Raw genomic sequence first — 18,421 nt, 5'->3', positions numbered from 1 at the left:
GCATTTCAGTTTTATTTCAAATTGTGGCGATTAAATTTAAAAAAAATTAACAAAAACCTACATTTCTGGGATGTTTTAGAAAATAAAAACTACTTGCATTTGTAGTACTCGTCAAGAGCTTTCATTTGATACCAAAAAATCTAGAGCAGGTTTTGCACAGTGGGCACGGGTGTCCTATATTGTAACTTCGTGCAAACTAAGTTTGTTTTTGATAAAAATCGATATTTCTGTGATGCTTTCGAATATAACAACCACTTGGATTTATAGTACTCATCAAGAGCTTTCATTTGATACCAAAAAATCTAGAGCAGGTATTGCACAGTGGGCCCGCGTGCACTATATTTTAAATTCTGACATATTAATTATATTTTTGATAAAAATCGATATTTCTATGATGCTTTCGAACATGAGAACCACTTGCGTTTATAGTACTCGTCAAGAGCTTTCATTTGATACCAAAAAATCTAGAGCAGGTTTTGCACAGTGGGCGCTGGTGCGATATTTTCTAAAATTTCGCAAATTAATTTTACTTTTGCTTAAAACAATTTTTTTTGGGAAACTTTCGAAAATAAAAACCACTTGCATTTATAGTACTCATCAAGAGTTTTCATTTGATACCAAACACTGTAGAGCAGGTGTTGCACAGTGGGCCAATGTGCACTTTTTTTGAAATTCTAAAAAAGTAATTTTCTTTTTGATAAAAATCGATATTTTTATGATGCTTTCGAACATGGCAACCACTTGCGTTTATAGTACTCGTCAAGAGCTTTCATTTGATACCAAAATATCTAGAGCAGGTATTGCACAGTGGGCGTAGTTTAACTTTATTTCAAGTTGGACAAACTGACTTTTAAAATATAGCTGCAAAACTAATATTTATGGGACGCTTTCGAACATGACAACAACTTGCATTTATAGTACTTGTCAAGATCTTTCGTTTAATGCCAAAATATTTTGCGCAAATATGTTGGAAAGTGCTGAATTTCATTAAATATTTTATCTCCCCAAATTGTAATTAACCCATTAGGTGCGCAGGCAAAAACTACCTGGTTTGTGTCTCGACTAGTTAAATTTACAATTTATCTTCACGCACATACTTGAAAGTGGATAGCAATTTCTTACTGACAATTCCTATAGTTAATAATTGTTGGTAAAAAATTTCACAATGAAATATTTTTAGTTCATATGTAATTAAATTTATAGACATTTTCTTCAAAAATGGGTAGATATCATTTCATGAAGTTTTCGCTAATTTTAAGTTAAACGTTTCATCGTTCTTATACTGATATGCATTTAAGAGTATTGTTTTTAGAGTAAATTGTGGACAGATGCGATGAACTAATGCATAGTACAGAGATCTTTCTCGTCAAAGTGGAATATGTTTAATGTAAAGATGATGTTACTTGAAATTTTTTGAGAGTGAGAGCATGCAATGCAATAATGAGAAATGGTAGCTAGTGATGGGGATGTTGTGTATATCTGAGCGTGGGGTTGTTTTTGTTCTTTCAGTGGTTTGTGTGTGTGTGTTTATTATTCGCGAATGGTTTATTTGTCTGGATGAGGTGTTGTTTTCAATGAAGGCACATGTGTTTTTGTTGTTGTAGGAATGTTTTGGTTTTGCTTGGTTTTGTTTGGCATGCTTCAGTTGTATAGTTGGCGTTGGTGTGGGCTGTTGCATCTTTTTAGCAAGTATGTAACAAGGGAATATAAAGGTATGGAATATTTTGGTTTTTTTAGACATATATTTTTGTTTGTTTATTAAAACTTTGAAATGAAAGTTATTAATATTTTAGCGATGAGATGTACGATGGCGAAGTGATGATCGGTAGCTTAGAAAAAAGTTATTAAGAATGTTCAATATTTAAGAAAAAATGCTGAAATGGAAAGTATATTGAAATTGTTTTATCTAATTTAATTTTTATTATTCAATGTAAAAAATAAATATTGAATTTCAGAGTAACTCCAGATGAATTTGGAAAATTTTTTGTTACACCTCAGCGTATAGTTTAATGATAAATAGGAAAGAGTTCTTTTTCAATGTGGTTTTCTTTTAAAAAATAATATTCTTTATGTATATTATTATTTGCTAATTATTATTATTATTTTTTTTAACAAGTTTCATGTTTTTCTTTGTTGTAAAAAAATATCTAAGTTAAGAGCAACCCCAGATGGATTCGGGCAAATTTTTATATTTCTCCTTAGCGTATAATTTAATAGAGAAGTGGTAAGTTTTCTTTTAAAAATTGGCTTTCTTCTCACTAGAATATTTACGTTTTAATGACATTTTTATTGTCAAAAATCACTGGTTTTTAATACCTTATTTTAGTATTACTTTAATCAAATATTTTTGGAAAATTTTTGTTACACCTTAGCATATAGTTTAATCATAAATTGGTAAGTATTCTTTTTAAAATGTGGTTTTCTTTTAAAAAGGATATTTTTATATTTATATCATTATTTGCTAATTATTATTATTATTTTTTTTTTTTTGAAACTAGTTTAACGTTTTTCTTTGTTGTAAAAAAAAATATTTAATTTCAGAGCAACCCCAAGATGGATTCGGGCATATTTTTATATTCCTCCTCAGCGTATAATTTAATAGAGAAGTGCTAAGTTTTCTTTTAAAATTTGGCTTTCTTTTCACTAGAATATTTAAATTTTTATGACCTTTTTATTATCAAAATTACATGTTTTTAATACCTTATTTTAGTATTACATTAATCAAATATTTTTGGAAACCAATTTAATATTTTTATTGTAGAAAACAAATATTTAATTTCAGAATAACAAATTGGAAACATTTTTATGAATTGGTAAGCTTTCTTTAACTTTCTTTTAACCAGAATATTTAGTTTTTTTTATGCATATTATTTCTTTAATTAGATTGGAAACCAATTTAATGTAAAAAATAATTATTTAATTTCAGAGTATCCCCAAATGAATTTCGATAACTTTTTAACCTCAGCGTACAATTTAATAGAGAATTGGTAAGTTTTATATTAAAACTTTGGCTTTCTTTTGACAAGAATATTTATTGTATTATGTCCTTCACATCGATAACAACACAGTTTTATGAGTTAATATATTACTTAATTCATTATTTCTCTAATTGTTTCAGGTACAAACTTTATGAGGTACGTTTATCTAAGAAAAGTTGAATTCCTTACACCATTTAATAAAATGCCCCCAAATATGGTAAGTTACAAGCTAATTTAAAGAGATTAAAAATTATATTTTATTACATGTTAATTTTTAACAATTTTCATTATTCCTTCCATTTTTTTCAGCAAGATATGTGAATATACTAACGATGAATAAAAAACTAAGGAAAAGTCAAAATGTCCAAATAGCCAGTTAAAATAAACTACTTTCTTGTTCCACGTGGTCATAATTTTTATTCACAAAAACATTGTATTAAGAACTCTCATCATAAGTTTTTATAATAAAGTACTTTTGCTTAAAGAAAGTTGAATTTTAATGTATGAAAATTGTTATAATATTTAGTAAAACGAGTTGTTGTTCCTTTAATTATTTAATTTCTCTGTACTGTGGAATGATTGATTTAAAAATAGTTTAGTCGTCGACATTTTAAGGAGACTGTTAACCACTTTTTATTATCGGGTTTCCCAAAAAATAAGCAGGTAAACCAAAATAATACTGACTTTTTAACTTGGTAGGGGTATATAAATCTTATGGTGTTGTAAAAATGAACTAAAATACAATGTTATAGATTAACTAAAATTTAAGAGAATTATAAACTAGACAAGTTGAAAAAAATCTTAAGGGCTAAATCATGGTCAATATTACTACAGTTTAGTTCATTTTGCAATGGAAAAGGGTTCACTGTTTTTTCAGTGTGTAATGAAGCAAAGAAAAACGCTATATTTTGTATAAATTTTAATGCTCAAAGTAAAAACATTTCGGAAATAACATAACATTTTAGAATTAGTTTAGATTTAATTAAATTGGCTACCTTTGGTACGAATTATGGCCTTCAAACGGCCGACGAAGCCGTCTTACGCTGCACGAAAGTGGCTCTACGTTTTTTTGGCTCATTCCCGACGAAGCATTGCCTTGAGATAATCGACACATTGTACTGCCCTCCTTACTCTCTAAAATGCTCCAGACTCAAAATCCAACAGATTAAAATCAGAAGATGGCCATTGTGCGGTAGAAATTAAGCAAGGAACTCAATTTTTAATCATTCTTGATTGAGGCCTGCTGAACGCGATGCTAGGGCTTCATTACTCTTTTTAAGACATTTTTTCGATTATATTCGACATTTGTTTTTTTGATCCCATGGTCGATGAATACGAGCAGAGAGGGATTATCTGCCATTGAGTTCTGCTGGTCAATGGATGATGTTAATTTTCTTAACACCTCTTTGTCAAGTAAACCCGATAATTTTAGTTGTATACGAACTACTCAATTTAGAATGGATGTTCATGAAGGATAACCAAGTTTGGTAATAGGCCACTATCGCACAAGTGAAGCACCTCCTTGGCTCTTTCCATCTAACTTTTGTGCATCGATGAGCTCTTGCACATTGTAGGAGAATTTTGTTTAATTTCTGATCCCCATGATCAGAATAGTCAAATGAAGAAACACTTTTTGTTTGTTTTTTTAGTTCATAATTATTTCACAATTCAAAAGTTTTATTAATTCATATTCACTTATAAATTATTTTATTATTTCATGTAAGTGATTGAAATTCAATTTTATACAATAACTATGTACTAGCTATGTCCCAATGCATAGCTTTGATCTAAAAAAATTCAAAGGTTCTGCTTCTTGTAGATGACTAAACGCAAGTGACTTTGTTTGTTACTGCCCCAAGCAGTCATAGCAGCAAGATCACCAAAAAAATGTTTTCTTGTCTGTACCTACATAAATATGTACTAACGAGTGTGTATATAAATACTCATATGCATGTTAGTATGTATGGCTAGAACAGTTAGTTATGCATTTTGGGTAAACAAATAAGAGTTGAAAAAGGGAGTAGAAGAATGATTTTTGCAACTCAAGTGGAGACATCATTTTTAATGTAGGGATTGCGTTAATAGATTAATAATATATTCAGTTTGGGAGGAAAAAATCCCAAACATTCTCCCGGGCCAAGAACTACGATTTTATAGTTGTAGTTTCTTCTCTGTTGACATAGTTATCGTTAGACGGCAGGAAGCATATTTTTGTAATAGGTCGTTTGATGTACTTGCCATTACAGTATAGGGTTACAACACGTACCAAACCATCAGGACCTGGATGTAATTGTTCAACTCTGGCAAGTGGCCATTGACCTGGAACACTTCTTTCATGTAAAAGTAGGACTAAGTCTCCGACTCGGATATTGCGTTCTATTTTGTTCCATTTTGGGCGAGATTGTAATCTGCATAAATATTCCTTGTTCCATCTATGCCAAAAATTTTGTTTGAGACGTTCAACCATTTTCCAACGGCTCAAACGATCAATGTTGATTTCAAGTAAGTCGTCGTCGGGGATGCAATTGGTGGCCTCACCAATTAGAAAATGCGCTGGTGTAAGCGCGTTTGAATCTGCAGGATCAGATGATAGGGGGCATAAGGGCCTTGAATTCAGGCAACTTTCAATTTGTGCCAATAGGGTGGACAGTTCCTCGTAGGTGAGTAAACGGTCTTTCATGATTCGACGCAAGTGGTGTTTTGTTGACTTCACACCGGCTTCCCATAAGCCGCCAAAGTGAGGTGAAGCAGGGGGTATGAAATGCCACGTTGTGCCTTGATTCGCCAAAGTTTCCACAAGGTACTCTGGGAGTGATGATTTGTTTCGTTGGTAAAGAACTTGGAGTTCTTTGTTAGCGCCTACAAAATTTGTGCCGCAGTCTGAGTAAAGGTCAGTACATTGACCTCTTCGCGAAGTGAAGCGGCGGAAGGCGGCGATGAAAGAATCCACATTAAGACTTGTTACACCTTCAAGATGTATTGCTTTGGTGCACATACATATGAATAGACAAATGTAGCCTTTTGTTGTTGCAGCTGTCCTCAGTGACGAAACTTTTATATTTATGGGGCCGGCATAGTCTAACCCACTATGCTTGAAGGCTCGGGTTGGTTGAAGACGGACCGAAGGCAAGTTCCCCATAAGTTGTTGGCAGCTTTGTGCATTGTATTTAAAGCAGACAACACATGCACGTTGGACCCGTTTTGCTAAATTTGGAGCTGATATGATCCAATAAGTACGAGAAACGTAAGACTGCATGAGCGTGAGGCTACCATGAAAGGTTTTTATATGTGCATCTGAAAATATAAGAAAAGATAGCGGATTTTGTTTGGACAACAAAATCGGGTGTTTAGTATTGTACGGGATTTGTGCATTTGATATACGTCCACCAACTCTTAAAATGTCCATTTCATCCAGAAATGGTGATAGATTTGAAATATTACTTCGAGTTGGAACTCTGTGTCCCAATTGAAGGCAGCTAATTTCTTCTCGAAATGAAATGGCCTGTGTAATTTTGACAAGCAAATGCAGTGTTCTCTTTAGCTCGTACGATTTAAGAAAACCGGTTTCTTTGCTGTTTTGTTTTGCTTGTGATTTAATGTTGTTGTAAAAACGAAGAATGTATGACGTCACACGTACTAAAGTAGACAGCTTTGAATAACGATGAGTTATTTCGGGATATGACGATGTGGTAGTTGTTTTTGTTACATGATGTGTGACAATGTTTTCGTTGAAATCTTCCACATGAGATTCGGTAGGGGAAAAAGGCCATTGCTCTTGTTCTAATTGGAGCCAACTTGGACCTTTCCACCACAATGTATGATGTATCAGTTGCTCAGGAAATAATCCACGGGACGCGCAGTCAGCCGGGTTGTCGTTAGTTGGGACATATCGCCAGTCATTTACATCAGTTAAACGTTGAATTTGTGCGACTCTATTTGCCACGTAGACTTCCAACCGTTTTGAAGTATTTTTCAGCCACGCAAGAACGATGGTACTATCCGTCCAGTACACAGTGCTGCTAACGTTGAAATCTACGCTGGCTTTTATCTTGGCAACTAACTTTGCCGAGAGGGCAGCCGCTGTTAATTCCAGCCTGGGAATTGTTTGACTTTTTAGGGGTACGACTTTTGTTTTCGCCTGTAATAAATTTATTATTATCTCACCAGATTGTGTTTTTATTCGGGTATAAACTACAGCTGCGTAAGCCAGTTTTGAGGTATCGCTGAATGCGTGTAATTGTATTTCACAGCCGGTTGAGCTGTAGCCAATCCATCTTGGTATTCGTATCTCTTCAAGAGATTTTAATTTTGATCGAAATCGGAGCCATTCCTGTTGAATATTTTTGGGTAAAGTATCATTCCAGTCTAATTTTAATTTCCACAACTGCTGAAATATAATTTTTGCTAAAATGGTCGTTGCGCTGATCCAGCCTAACGGATCAAATAATTTGGATGCATCTGAAAGTAAACTGCTTTTAGTAATGTTTTCAGAAAATTGAAAATTTATTGAAAAACAGAAGTTATCGTTTTTGGTATCCCAGTGTATACCAAGTGCTTTAGCCATTTTTGGTTCTTGGATAGCAAATAAATTTTTAACTTCACGGTCTTCTTCTGAATTGCTCTCCATGAGCTCCACTGAATTGGAATTCCACTTTCTTAAATGAAATCCTCCTGATTTCAAAAGATAAGTAAGTTGTTTTTGCAAATAAAAGGCCTCTTGTAGAGTGTCTGCTCCAGATATGACGTCATCAACATACGTGTCAGTAAGCAGTGTTTTGCTAGCTTGTGGGAAACGTTTCTCCTCGTCAGTGGCTAGTTGTTGCAATACTCTAATTGCTAAGTAGGGAGCAGACGTAGTACCGTATGTTACAGTTCGTAAAGCATATACACAAATTTTGCGAGAGGCATCTCTCCATAATATACATTGGTAGTTTTGGTGTTCAGGACAAACAAATATTTGCCTAAACATTTTCTCCAAATCAGCTGTAAAGGCAATGCGATGTCTTCGCCAACGAGTGAGAATTGTTGGGAGATCATTTTGTAACGCAGGGCCAGCTGAGAGTTCCTCATTAATAGAAGTTTGTGGAGGTTTGCAGTTACCACCATCATAAACAACACGAAGTTTTGTTGTTGTGCTGCTCTCTCTAAGCACACCATGGTGGGGAAAGAAATATGCATTTGGAGGTATTGAGTGTGGGTACTCACCGAGTTTTACCATATGTTGTAGATTTTCGTATTCCAACATAAACTTTTTGTATTCTGCGGCAAATTGTTGTTTGTGTTCAAATGTTGATTCCAATTGTTTCAGTCGTTTTAAAGCATTGTAGTCCGTGTGGGAAAAATAAGGTAGCTCATGACCTTGTAATAATTTCTTAAACGGTAAATGTAGTGTAGCGTCCAGTATCATCGCGTGTATGAGTTTCCATGAATAATTTCTCGCAAAGATCTTCTTCCGTAGACAGCGGCTTGGCGTCCATAATTTCCTCCTGTTCCCAAAACAGTCGGAACTGCTCATCAAGAGAGCATAAATTAGCGGAAATTCTTGGAGAATTAAAATATGATTTAGTGGAACCAGATATCATCCAACCTAGATACGTTTCTTGCAACAAAAGCCCATTTTGTAATTTGTTAATGCCTGGAAGGAGTAGATCAGAGTAGACATCATTTCCAAGAAGAATATCAATTTTATCTGGGGATAAAAATTCAGGATCTGCAAGAAAGAACTTAGAGACATCGGGAATACTTTTTACAGATATTTTCGGCGGAATGTATGAAGTTACATTGGAAACAATAAGAGCCGTAATAGGTAATTCAAATTCCTTTTTGTATTTAGAGTAGATGGTGAAATTGGCTACTTTATGCACAGTGATGGCTCGACCTCCACCTATACCAGAAACATCAACTTTGGTTTTGGAAACAGTAATAGGTAGTAGCTGTGAAAGTTCTTCAGATATAAATGAAATTTGTGACCCTTGATCCACAAGAGCTCTGGCACAAAAATGTTGGTCATTAGTTTTGATTAATACTTTCACAGTTGGCAGCATTGCTGGATTCAAGTTCGATGTGCCAAAACTAGAAAGGTTTGTACTTACAGTAGCAGTGTCAGGAGTAGATGTAGTAGCAGGCGGCTGGAATGTTTGATCCATGGTGGAATTATTCGGTTGAGTAATAGGTGATGTATTCTTCACGAATTCGTTGTGTATAATAGTATGATGCGGCTCACGACAAATATGGCATCTAGTGTTTAGTCTACAAGACGAATGCAGGTGTCCAGAATTTAAACAGTTACGGCAAAGACGATGCTGATTTACGAGATTCCTTTTCTCCGCGGACGCAAGGGTAGTAAATCGGAAGCATTTATAAAGTGGATGACGTTTGTGGCAGCAAGGGCAGTTGTCATCGTTGACAGTTGAAGCTGTGTGAGCTCGTACAGTTTTTGTTGGATTTTTACGAGATTCAATACCAAAGGTTTTTGGTGTACAACTAGAATCTTCTTCTAAAGATTCCAAAGTTCGAAAGGTAGTTTCCAGAAAAATTAACATTTCAGACATAGGAGGGATGGAAGTACTGGCTTTGAGTGACTGTTCCCACTCCTTGCGGGTCTGAGCATCTAGTTTTTGCGTAAGCAAATAAATTAGAATTGAGTCCCATGTTGAGATATCAATGTTCAACGACTTCAGTTGAGACAGGCAAGTTCTGGTGGTGTCCAGTAGAAATTTTATATTCTTAAATGTACCGTTAGATGATGGAATGGAAAACAGGCGCTTTAAAATTTGTTCTACAAGTTTACGTTCATTATGAAATCTCTTCTCGAGAGCATCCCATGCCATATCATAACTTGATTCTGCTGCTGGGTATTCACTTACCATGCTAAGTGGCGTACCGGTGCATGAACTTTTCAAGTAAAAATATTTTTGTACCTTAGTAAGGGAACTATTTTGATGCACCAGGGTATTGAACATATCACGATATGCAATCCATTCAAGATAATCCCCTGAAAATGTTGGCAAATCAATTTTTGGTAACCGGGCTGCAGCACAGAACGATTCATTGCGGCTGGTGGCTGAGAAAGTACTTGCGTGAACGGTTGGAGTCTGTGGGGAATCAAAATCGAAAAGGTTATCAAGTAATTTACTTTTCAAATTAATATATGAGTCATAACACATGTAATAGGTATCACTACTGATATAAGGCACGTCCTTTTCATTAATAGAATTTTCTCGTAGAATCTCCATGATTTGATCGTGTCCATCCTTGAAGAATTTAAAGTTGTTTTCCAAGTCTTCCAGAATTGTTTGCACATAACCTTTAGATATGGCTTCTTTGGGCTTAGCGTTGAAGGCCGCAGCCACGCGCTTAATATGGTTGAAGATCCTCTTCTGGTCTTCGATAGCTACTTCAGACGATGACATGTTTCTTTGAATTTGGCTCGAAATTCAGGAAAGAAACAAATGTACAGGCAGTACGTATGAAAAATACCGTAGACTTGGCGGCAGTAAACCAGAGTAGTGTTGGGAAAGTAACGAGTATTTGATTACAAGTACTCGTTACTGACTAATTTTTTGAGTACTCGTTACGAGAAAATGAGTACTCAATATCTTCAATGCCAGTTTTTTTCTTCTAACGGTAAGTAAGTTGGTTGGAAAGTATTAATTGAAGTTTTCGAAAATCGTTTTATCAGTTAAAATGACACGAAAAGGATATATGGCTTCATATTTGAAGAAAGTGAAAAATTTATCTGATTTCTTAAAAACGTTTGCATTTGAAAAAAAATTGCATTGGGTGTATGTGGGAGCTTTAATTTAAAGAATCACATGGATCACGTCTCATGCGAATAGTATGAATAATAATGTCGTTGACTTCAGCTGGTTCAATCCAATTGTTTTCAGAGAACCCTGACGAAAAAATTCCAAATAGTGAATACGAAATTGGCTCTAAATATTTGAATGATTGGTGAAAATCTTTTTCTAACGAGACCCATATATCTACAACACCACATTTTATAACACTAGAATAAAACTGGATAATGTAATTTGCTTTTCTATACTGTTTTTAAATTTAAAAAAGAGGAAGATATTATTAAAAAGTGCCCACAATGTCTTTTTTAATTTTTTTACAAAAGTAACGAGTAGTAACGAGTACTCAATTGAAAAGTAACGAGTAGTAACGAGTAGTCAAAAGTAATCAAAATTTACAACACTAAACCAGAGTGCAGACAGCACGTTAAAAATACCGTAGGCTTGACGGCAGTAATTTTATAGGTAAAGGGAGGCCTTGTCTCCACGCGGACAACTCCCGGGTTTCGGCACCATTTATATGTAGGAGAATTTTGTTTAATTTCTGATCCCCATGATCAGAATAGTCAAATGAAGAAACACTTTTTGTTTGTTTTTTTAGTTCATAATTATATCACAATTCAAAAGTTTTATTAATTCATATTCACTTATAAATTATTTTATTATTTCATGTAAGTGATTGAAATTCAATTTTATACAATAACTATGTACTAGCTATGTCCCAATGCATAGCTTTGATCTAAAAAAATTCAAAGGTTCTGCTTCTTGTAGATGACTAAACGCAAGTGACTTTGTTTGTTACTGCCCCAAGCAGTCATAGCAGCAAGATCACCAAAAAAATGTTTTCTTGTCTGTACCTACATAAATATGTACTAACGAGTGTGTATATAAATACTCATATGCATGTTAGTATGTATGGCTAGAACAGTTAGTTATGCATTTTGGGTAAACAAATAAGAGTTGAAAAAGGGAGTAGAAGAATGATTTTTGCAACTCAAGTGGAGACATCATTTTTAATGTAGGGATTGCGTTAATAGATTAATAATATATTCAGTTTGGGAGGAAAAAATCCCAAACACACATATTCGGAACTTCAATGGGGTTACTCTAAGCTCATTATTCAATATCGTTCTTGTGATATGTTCACCTTACGAGAAAGTTTTCTTCCAATACAACATAAACCGATCAAGAACTAAAGTAGTTTATGCAGATATTTAATCTGCCTTTTCTATCTAACATACTCTGAAAAAATATTGACCTGATGTGAAAGATTATGCAACCTAAATCTCAGGATACGCAATTTACACAATATTAAGGACAAATGAAATTTTAACAGGTTGGTTGTCTGGTCTGGTCCCGGTCTGACACATAGATGGCGTCGCTAGTATTAAATGCATATTATTTTTATATAGTGTCAACCTTCAAATGATTCGTGTCAAAATTTGACGTCTGTAAGTCAATTAGTTTGTGAGATAGAGCGTCTTTTGTGAAGCCACTTTTGTTATTGTGAAAAAAATGGAAAAAAAGGAATTTCGTGTTTTGAAGGGAAAAAATACGGTGAAAGCAAAAACTTGGCTTGATAATGAGTTTCCGGACTCTGCCCCAGGGAAATCAACAATAATTGATTGGTATGCAAAATTCAAGCGTGGTGAAATGAGCACGGAGGACGGTGAACGCAGTGGACGCCCGAAAGAGGTGGTTACCGACGAAAACATCAAAAAAATCCACAAAATGGTTTTGAATGACCGTAAAATGAAGTTGATCGAGATAGCAGAGGCCTTAAAGATATCAAAGGAACGTGTTGGTCATATCATTCATCAATATTTGGATATGCGGAAGCTCTGTGCAAAATGGGTGCCGCGCGAGCTCACATTTGACCAAAAACAACAACGTGTTGATGATTCTGAGCGGTGTTTGCAGCTGTTAACTCGTAATATACCCGAGTTTTTCCGTCGATATGTGACAATGGATGAAACATGGCTCCATCACTACACTCCTGAGTCCAATCGACAGTCGGCTGACCGGTGAACCGTCTCCGAAGCTTGGAAAGGCTCAAAAGTCCGCTGGCAAAGTAATGGCCTCTGTTTTTTGGGATGCGCATGGAATAATTTTTATCGATTATTTTGAGAAGGGAAAAACCATCAACAGTGACTATTATATGGCGTTATTGGAGCGTTTGAAGGTCGAAATTGCGGCAAAACGGCCCCATATGAACAAGAAAAAAGTATTGTTCCACCAAGACAACGCACCGTGCCACAAGTCATTGAGAACAATGGCAAAAATTCATGAATTGGGCTTCGAATTGCTTCCCCACCCACCGTATTCTCCAGATCTGGCCCCCAGTGAGTTTTTCTTGTTCTCAGACCTCAAAAGCTCGCAAGGAAAAAATTTGGCTGCAATGAAGAGGCGATCGCCGAAACTGAGGCCTATTTTGAGGCAAAACCGAAGGAGTACTACCAAAATGGTATCAAAAAATTGGAAAGTCGTTATAATCGTTGTATCGCCACCGTGGTGCAATGGTTAGCATGCCCGCCTTGCATACACAAGGTCGTGGGTTCGATTCCTGCTACGACCGAACACCAAAATGTTTTTCAGCGGTGGATTATCCCACCTCAGTAATGCTGGTGACATTTCTGAGGGTTTCAAAGCTTCTCTAAGTAGTTTCACTGGAATGTGGAACGCCGTTCGGACTCGGCTATAAAAAGGAGGTCCCTTGTCATTGAGCTTAACATGGAATCGGGCAGCACTCAGTGATAAGAGAGAAGTTCACCACTGTGGTATCACAATGGACTGAATAGTCTAAGTGAGCCTGATACATCGGGCTGCCACATAACCTAACCTAACCTAACCTATCGCTCTTGAAGGGAACTATGTTGAATAATAAAAAATGTGTTTTTCTTTGTTAGACCGGGGACTTATCAGCCAACCTGTTAACTAAAAGAAAGTTTATAAATATTGCTCCAAAAATTGTTTCCATTAAATTTAGGGCACGACGTTTGGATATTTGTGTCGCTATGTTAAAATCCTTTGTCTTGGCAGTAGATAAAAATTTCCTTAACGTAAAGAAAAAACATTTTTGATTTAAAGAAACAAGCTTTAAATTAACTGAGATATTGTATCTTTGAATTAAAGATCAAACAATTTTCTACTATAGGCTAAGACCTATTGAGAGGATTTTGTATTTTAGTTTTTTTTTTTTGGAATAAAGAAAACATTGTTTACTTTGATGTATCTGTTGTAGTTGGGATTTTTAAACTGGCATTTATTTTATTAATATATCGCAAAAATGGATGAAAATTCCATAAATGAGATATTTATCCAAATTTAAATTTTATTGATCCTGAAGGCTATATAGGTTCGTAAAAAATTTTATTTTTTTTTAAGAAGCCGCATCTTTTGCTCGGAATCAATATCAAAATTCTTAAGGTTGGGTCAAAAATCCTTGGATCCAAGTAAAATTGTTTTGAATGTACATGGACTAACATACAATTGTTATCACAACCCAAGTAAGTTTATTGCGGATAGCAGTCTTTAGTAGACCTTTGTACGCAATCCATGGTGGAGGGTAAAGAAGATTCGGCCTGGCCAAAGGAGGTCAATATTTTTTTCCACTTTTCATATCCTATAGTTTGCTTCATATTTACTTTTAATAACCTAAAATAAAAATCCTATATGTCTATAGAATTCCGTTTCCTAATCTTAATCGTGTTAACTTCACCAAAGATTATGGTAGGATTCCAACACTAAGACTACAATACCAAAAATGGTAGACAAACAATCATGGGTCAAGCACAAAAGTCAACAAGAGATTACCTTGCATTCGTTCACATTTCCAAAAACAAATGAAAACTGACCCAAAGAGGCTTTGCCGTTTTTGTTTTGACAAAAGGCAAGATGGACAATAAATAATGCTGTAAACTGTTGAAGGCAATCCCAGAGATAGTTGGAAAAGCCCAAGACAACCGAAGGACATGAGCAAATCTAAAGCCTATGGGCTGTAAAAGTATTTAAGCTTCATCGTACTAAGAGTGACAATAAAATCAGCAAACAACAGCAGCAAGGAAGCACAGCATTAAAGTTTAGTTCGTGAAGACCAGAAGTGAAAAGTAAAAACAAAAAGTTATAAGCCTCTCGGAAGGGAAAGTCCATATTAGAGAACAATAAAAAAAGGATCAACATCCTAATCGAAAACTGGCCAAAAGTGAATAGAAATACAAAGGAAGCTGTAAAATAAACCAACGGTCAATACACAAAAAAAAAGAGATTAGGTTAAATTAACCTGGTCATCATTGTCATCATAGCAAATTATTTATATTTGACGACAGGGAAACCATTGAACTGAAGCAAATGGGAATTGTATAGGAATTTTATTTGATATTCTCTTGAAATTGTGAAATTAATAATAGCTGATATAGTACAAAGAAATGAATTATTTTGGCATGAAATTGAATAATTTAATTACCATAGTTAAAATGAAAATTATCGGTTTTAAGTGCAACAAGTGGGAAAAGTAGAAAGTCGGGCGGGACCACCTCTACTGTGTTAGTAAACATAAAAACTTATTAAGTTTGGGAGATAAACCGTATTTCGGTATTTAAGAAAATTAAGGGGTACATGGTTATGGGAGTTATGAGAGCTTGGTATATCTAAATAAGACTCGATATAAGCGATACTATACTATATACAGGGATGGCTTACATAAACTTTGAGTTATATCAGCTAGAGATAGAAAAGTCATATGTCTAATATATAAAATTGGTAATGTGGCTGTATTCATGAAAATCTTGCACTCAAAAAAAAAAAATTAATTGGATCCAAGGATTTCGACCTTCCCTCAAGGATTTTGGTATTGTTTCGAGCCAAAGATGCGGCTTCTTTAAAATAAAAAATTTAATCGAAAAAGGTTAATAGTCAATAAACAAATGTAAGTACATGGACAGACGGACGTACACAAATGGCTAGATCGTCGCAGGAGGTAATTTCAATGACCATAAAAATAAGTTGAATGCAAACTCTGCACAAAGATAATAGGAATGAGCTACGGCGTCTCTAACACTCAGCAAAAAAATGTCGCCAAAAAAGTAGTGAAAATGTTCTTTTTGGATCCGGAAATGGTGTAAAATTGGCGCAGAAGCAATGAAGTTTACATGGGGTTATCATAGGGTGGATGTTTACAATTTCAACGGCCCTTGTACAGAATTTGCATTACTTCTTAAGATGTGATCCGATTTTAGCATTTTGGCTGTGAATTAAAAAGTTTTGTGATATTTTGTCAAAAAACAAAAAGTTTAATTTTCAATACTTTCTAACGCTTGTCTGAAACGTTTGACCTCAAAAATTAAAAAAGAAACAAGTAAGGAAAGTCTAAAGTCGGGCGGGGCCGACTATATTACACCCTGCACCACTTTGTAGATCTAAATTTTCGATACCATATCACATCCGTCAAATGTGTTGGGGGCTATATATAAAGGTTTGTCCCAAATACATACATTTAAATATCACTCGATCTGGACAGAATTTGATAGACTTCTACAAAATCTATAGACTCAAAATTTAAGTCGGATAATGCACTAGGGTTGAACACAATGTTAGTAAAAAACAAGTAAGTAAAGTCTAAATTCCGGCGGGGCCGACTATATTATACCCTTCACCACTATGTAGGCCAAAATTTGTGTTATCATCTCAACTACTTCCCATTTGCTGGAAGCTATACAAAGGAGACAATTTTTTATACCCTTCACCACTACTGTGGTACAGGGTATAATAAGATTGTGCATTTGTATGTAACGCCAAGAAATACCCTTCAGTTTTTTTGGTGCCAATTGACCCCTTTTTCCAAGCAATTGGAATTTTATACCGGGCATTGGACTGGTTGTATTTAGCCAATTGGTAGCCACTTCATGAATTTGTCTCTAGACCACAATGAACCCATCCCCTAATGTCAAATGTCTCTATCACAGGGTTAATTAACACATTTCTGGCCCTTTTGCATCTATAACAGGGACAGTTCTATTTTTAGATTTTTTTTCAGTTATATTTTCCCTACATTTGTTCATTTTCTACCAATATCACAAACATTTAAATTGACGTTTCAACGCTGGGTGTTTAATGGCGTTTGTGGCTGAATGCGTTAAGGCGTTTTGTTATGCTGCCAGTAAACCCAGGTTCAAAACCTGGCCGGAGCGAAAAAGTTTTTCAAATTGTAAAAATTAGATAAAATAACATAAGACAAATAAAAAAAACATTGATAGAAATAAGAAGTAATATTGGTGGAAAAATTTGTTTTTTTAGAACTATCTCTCTAACATGTCTATTTGAACTGGTTAATTGGTGGGTTGAAAACAACCGGTTAAAGGATTGGTTTGTAGGTATCTATGTGGGGGTCAATTGACCCTTCCTATGACAACCCCATGTTAATTTCACCGGTCACCTAACCAGTTAAAGGACCTGTACCGGCTATAAAGGACAGGTGAATCGACCGGTTTGGGACCAGTCCCAAGAACTGAAGGGTAGTGGTCATAGACCTATCTTTTAGTATACCGATCGGCTTAGAATTAAATTCTGAGTCGATTTAGCGATGTCCGTCGGTCTGTCTGTCTGTCCGTCCGTCTGTCTGTCTGTATATGTAATTTTGTGCACAAAGTACAGCTCGCAATTTCAGTCCGATCGTCCTCAAATTTGGCATAGGGCCGTTTCGTGAGACAGAGACAATCGCTATTGGTTTTGGAAAAAATCGGTTCAGATTTAGATATAGCTGCCATATATATTTATCTCCGATTTGGTCATAGTTAGCGTGTTTATCAACCGATTTTCTTGAAATACCGTACATCCAAATATTTTATGAATCTCGCAAATCTTGCAAAATATCAGCCAAATCGGTTCAGATTTAGATATAGCTCCCATATATGCCTTTCGTTCGATTTAGACTCATATGACCACAGAGGCCAAAGTTTACTACCGATCTTCGTACAGAGGGTAGAATTGACATTCTACCAATGTTTGGTAAATTTGATTGAAATCGGTTGAAATTTAGATATAGCTCCCATATATATCTTTCGTCCGATTTGAACTTATATGGCCACAAAAGCCAGAGTTTTGCCGTGATTTGCTTCAAATTTTGCACAAATGGTACGTTTAATAGTATCGTTAAGTGTGTCAAATTTTGTTAAAATCGGTTCAGATTTAGATATAGCTCACATATATATATCTTTCGCCCGATTTGGACTTATATGGTCTCAAAAGGCAAAGTTTTGCCCTGACTTACTTCAATTTTTGCACAAGCGCTACTTTTAACGATACTATTGTATGTGCCAAATATGGTCAAAATCGATTCAGATTTAGATATAGCTCCCATATATATTTTTCGTCCGATTTGAACTTATATGGCCTCAAAATCCAGGGTTTTGCCGTAATTTGCTTCAAATTTCGCACAAGGAGTACGTTTAGTAGTATCGGTAATTGTGCCAAATTTGGTTGAAATCGGTTCAGATTTAGATATGGCTGCCATATATATCATCCGTCCGATTTGCACTCATATGACCAGGGGGGCCAAAGTTATACTCCCATTTAAGTGAATTTTCGCATAGATAGCAGAATTATTATTCTAACTATACATTTCAAATTTAGTCAAAATCGGTTCAGATAATA

General features: G+C 35.1%; 2 protein-coding genes across 2 annotated transcripts; both read right to left on the bottom strand.

The window, feature by feature from the left end:
* Positions 1 to 5,121: 5,121 nt before the first annotated feature.
* On the bottom strand, positions 5,122 to 8,385 carry LOC142231222 (uncharacterized). The gene is made up of 2 exons (XM_075301840.1): positions 7,527 to 8,385; positions 5,122 to 7,343 (listed from the first exon to the last, which is right to left on the bottom strand). The coding sequence occupies exons 1-2, from the start codon at positions 8,383 to 8,385 to the stop codon at positions 5,122 to 5,124; spliced, it is 3,081 nt and encodes a 1,026-aa protein (XP_075157955.1).
* On the bottom strand, positions 8,382 to 10,390 carry LOC142231221 (uncharacterized). The gene is made up of 2 exons (XM_075301839.1): positions 8,566 to 10,390; positions 8,382 to 8,485 (listed from the first exon to the last, which is right to left on the bottom strand). Exons 1-2 carry the CDS (start codon positions 10,388 to 10,390, stop codon positions 8,382 to 8,384), a joined length of 1,929 nt encoding a protein of 642 aa, XP_075157954.1.
* Positions 10,391 to 18,421: the final 8,031 nt, after the last annotated feature.

The sequence above is a fragment of the Haematobia irritans genome, chromosome 3 (genome assembly GCF_050003625.1).
Source record: "Haematobia irritans isolate KBUSLIRL chromosome 3, ASM5000362v1, whole genome shotgun sequence".
Classification (NCBI taxonomy): domain Eukaryota; kingdom Metazoa; phylum Arthropoda; class Insecta; order Diptera; family Muscidae; genus Haematobia; species Haematobia irritans.
Note: the sequence above shows the minus strand (reverse complement) of the source record. Positions and strands in the feature narration are given on the sequence as shown.

Bases quoted from the DNA above. Each gene is read 5' to 3' on its own strand.
- LOC142231221 (XM_075301839.1), bottom strand. From the start codon at position 10,390: ATGTCATCGTCTGAAGTAGCTATCGAAGACCAGAAGAGGATCTTCAAC. The intron at 8,486-8,565 runs GTTGGATGATAT...CTTGATGAGCAG, and splicing joins GTTGCAAGAAACGTATCTAG to TTCCGACTGTTTTGGGAACA.
- LOC142231222 (XM_075301840.1), bottom strand. From the start codon at position 8,385: ATGATACTGGACGCTACACTACATTTACCGTTTAAGAAATTATTACAA. The intron at 7,344-7,526 runs GTATACACTGGG...AATTAAAATTAG, and splicing joins AAAAATGGCTAAAGCACTTG to ACTGGAATGATACTTTACCC.